The 2976-nt window shown below is 41.5% G+C and overlaps 1 protein-coding gene across 15 annotated transcripts in view; it reads right to left on the reverse strand.

The window, feature by feature from the left end:
- The window catches only part of mical3a (microtubule associated monooxygenase, calponin and LIM domain containing 3a), a 192945-nt gene that overhangs the window by 32134 nt on the left and 157835 nt on the right, over positions 1-2976 (reverse strand). For all 15 annotated transcript variants that reach the window (XM_032524024.1, XM_032524025.1, XM_032524023.1 and 12 more), the window contains 3 exons: positions 2723-2909; positions 1125-1219; positions 841-934 (listed from right to left, as the gene is read on the reverse strand). In XM_032524024.1, coding sequence (XP_032379915.1) covers positions 841-934; positions 1125-1219; positions 2723-2909 — 376 coding nt within the window. The remainder of the gene's footprint in view (positions 1-840; positions 935-1124; positions 1220-2722; positions 2910-2976) is intronic.

Below are 2976 nucleotides of genomic sequence, written 5' to 3' on the forward strand. Positions count from 1 at the left end.
ATCAGAACTTTAATATATTTTGATGTTCTGCTGTTCTGTTATCATCATATTATTTTAGTGAGAACTTATATATAACTACAAAGAACTAATGTTAGGGAAATCTGTTCATGTTCTGTAACGCGCTTCTGAATTTCTCTTTTAAATATACAGTATATTGGCCGATATATCGGCATATCTGATTTCTAAATGACCAAATATTTGTATCGTATCAGCCATTAAAATACTTTATCGGTCGGGCTCTACACATTACTGCCACACCTTATGATAAAATTAGAACAAGAATGGTAGATAGTAATAATATTGCTGCCTGGAGAGCTCACCAGAAGAAATTCTGTCCAACTCTTTCTTTTAATTACCAAGCCAAGAGAAAAGAAATGTGAAGATGCACCATTCATTTCTAAAACATGTTGCTGCCAGACGGCTACTTAACTGCCTGGGCCAATCGAAAGGCTAAATACGGCTGCTAACAGACAGAACGAATGTTGCATCTTCAAGAAAGCAATCGACCAATCACTGAGACAAGGAATCACAAGATTTACATGATCACTCTGCAGGCTCGGTCGACTAAAACTATACAATCCCACTGGCATTAGTTGGCGAGGAAGGAAAAAGAAGGCGGAGCAAGAGAGTCATGCTAGAAGAGGTTGAGCAGGACATTGATGGTGAAACAGCAGAAGAGGTAGATGCAGTAGGTACACAGGAAGGGAAAGTCTAGGGGGTTGTGTGCCACCTGGTGGCAGGTCCAGGAGAGCGTGCGGCAGAGGTTACGCAACGGGACTCCCACGCCCCTGGCCAGACGGCAGGGCGCAGCCACCACAGCAAGAGAGGAAAGTGGGGTACCTGAGGGCTGGAGCTCGGTTGACGGGGTTGCCGCTGCCATCGCCCTTCCGGGGGCATCGACGGTCGCCGTAGGAGTTTGGGGCGCCTGGTTCTCCTGCAAAGACAGATGACATCAACCACAGCAAAGTCCCCTACTCAAAACACTACTCCGCTTCCCACGTTCCCTTGTGTCCCTACCTTAGCACTGCATTTAGAAGATAAACCAAACAATTAATCTCTTCACTTTTATGCCAGCCAATTCAGGATTTCCTCCAGGATTTTAACTAGTCAACAAAAGCAGGTACCTTAGCGGGGACTGGAGCAGGGGAGGGAGCAGGCCTCTTTCTCTGAGCATAGCCAGACAGACGGTAACAGAAGTGGGGCTTGCAGTAAAATTTCCCTGCAGGACAAAAGAGACAGACAGCAAATGAATTGAATGCATGAATAAAATATATACGCAGTGTATATTCTGTCGCTTTTACCTCAGAGGATCCATAAGCTGCATCTCTTGTGGAGAAGTAAACCGTGTGTTTGTCATTTAGAATAATAAAAAAAAAGATCTTGCTTTCTGTCTCCGTTCAGACCGTCCGTGGGTTTAAGTCCCACGGCAAACTCTGAAAAACAGCTACTGTCTCAATAAACAATCTGCCGCCTGTCCTTGAGCATAACAGACACGTCCCAAGGAGGAGAAATCTGGAGTCATGAGACTGCACTCGGCTCTGGGGTCAAGGCAAAGTAAATGTGTTCTTGAGATTTGCATTTTATAAGCCAGAAGGTGTCAGAAGTTCCATGTGGTCAAAGCACATCTCAAATTATTCTGAGGGCAAACGTGTTTATTAAAAAATAGACACGCCGGATGAAACTTGGTGCAGTGTGTGCGTTCATTTCAGTTCATTCCTCTCAGTGTCTCTGGGAACTAGTATCCATTGCATTTGCATTGTCTATCTGCCGTAGCCTTGTTTTCTTATATAACCACTAGAGGGAGCCAGAGTCTAGAGAGATAGTGGTTCAACAAAATATAGTTTGCATTTCAGAATCAGAAATATTCTATTGATCCCAGATGGGAAATTCTGTGTTACAGTTGCAAGAAGCATATGAATATCACAGTAGAAAGTTAAATAAGAGAAAGAAATATAAGATGTGTGATATGTATGGTATTTACATAGTTTAACCCTTGTGTTGTCTTCCTGAAAATCAACCCTTTTGTTGACGCTTTTCATTGATGTTTTTAACTTTTTCTTACATTTTTGTCCTATTTTTCAACACTTTTGGCGCTTTTTTTCCCAATGTTTGTCACTTTTTTGATGTTTTCAACACTATGTACCACTTACTTATTAACTTTAGTTTTACAGTTATTTTTGGAATTTATGGTCAATAAACCTTATTTATAGGAAATTATGTTTGAGTTAGAAAAGCAGAAATTAGGAATTATTTAGATTAAAATTAAAGGAATGGATGTTGATGGATAATCACAGACTGGGATATGTCAACTTTTACGCAATACTATTTTGAAACCAATTCAATGTTTTTTTCAAATGCTACAAAATTGAATAAGACGCCCCAAATTTAACAAAAGTAGAGATTTGTACTTGTCAAAGAACGTTGTGTTGAATCAATCATGTTATTTTGGGTAATTGCAATTGGGTAGTGAAGAAGAACATTGATGTAGGAAAACGGGTCAATTTGACCCAAAGACAACATGAGGGTTAAAGGAATTTTATGATACAGTATTTACATAATTAAGGAGTTGTAATGGTGAACAGCTCTTTAATCAGATGGTTTCGGTCCAGGTTAAGCCCAAGTTTAAGTGTGGTGTGACAAGTTTTTTGGGCTGCAGTTGATGAAAAACTTGATGACAATCACATGACAAAAGAAAGAAAAGTCATCTTGACGTTAGTCTTACCATCCTCCACATCAAAGGCGTAGGAGGACAGTCGCAGTGTGGTGCCACAGTATTCACACTTAAAGCAGCTGCGATGAAAGAACTTCCCCTCTGCGCTCAGCCTCTCCATCACGTACACGCGCTTTCTGCAGAAGAAGCACACATCACTGCCGCCGATGTTGGCGGGGAACTCCTTTCTGAGAGAGCCCTGTGGAAGGATAGAGCATTGATCAGTTTGAGGAGAGGAGAGGAGAGGAGAGGAGAGGAGAGGAGAG

The sequence above is a fragment of the Etheostoma spectabile genome, chromosome 8 (assembly GCF_008692095.1).
Source record: "Etheostoma spectabile isolate EspeVRDwgs_2016 chromosome 8, UIUC_Espe_1.0, whole genome shotgun sequence".
In the NCBI taxonomy this organism is placed as follows: domain Eukaryota; kingdom Metazoa; phylum Chordata; class Actinopteri; order Perciformes; family Percidae; genus Etheostoma; species Etheostoma spectabile.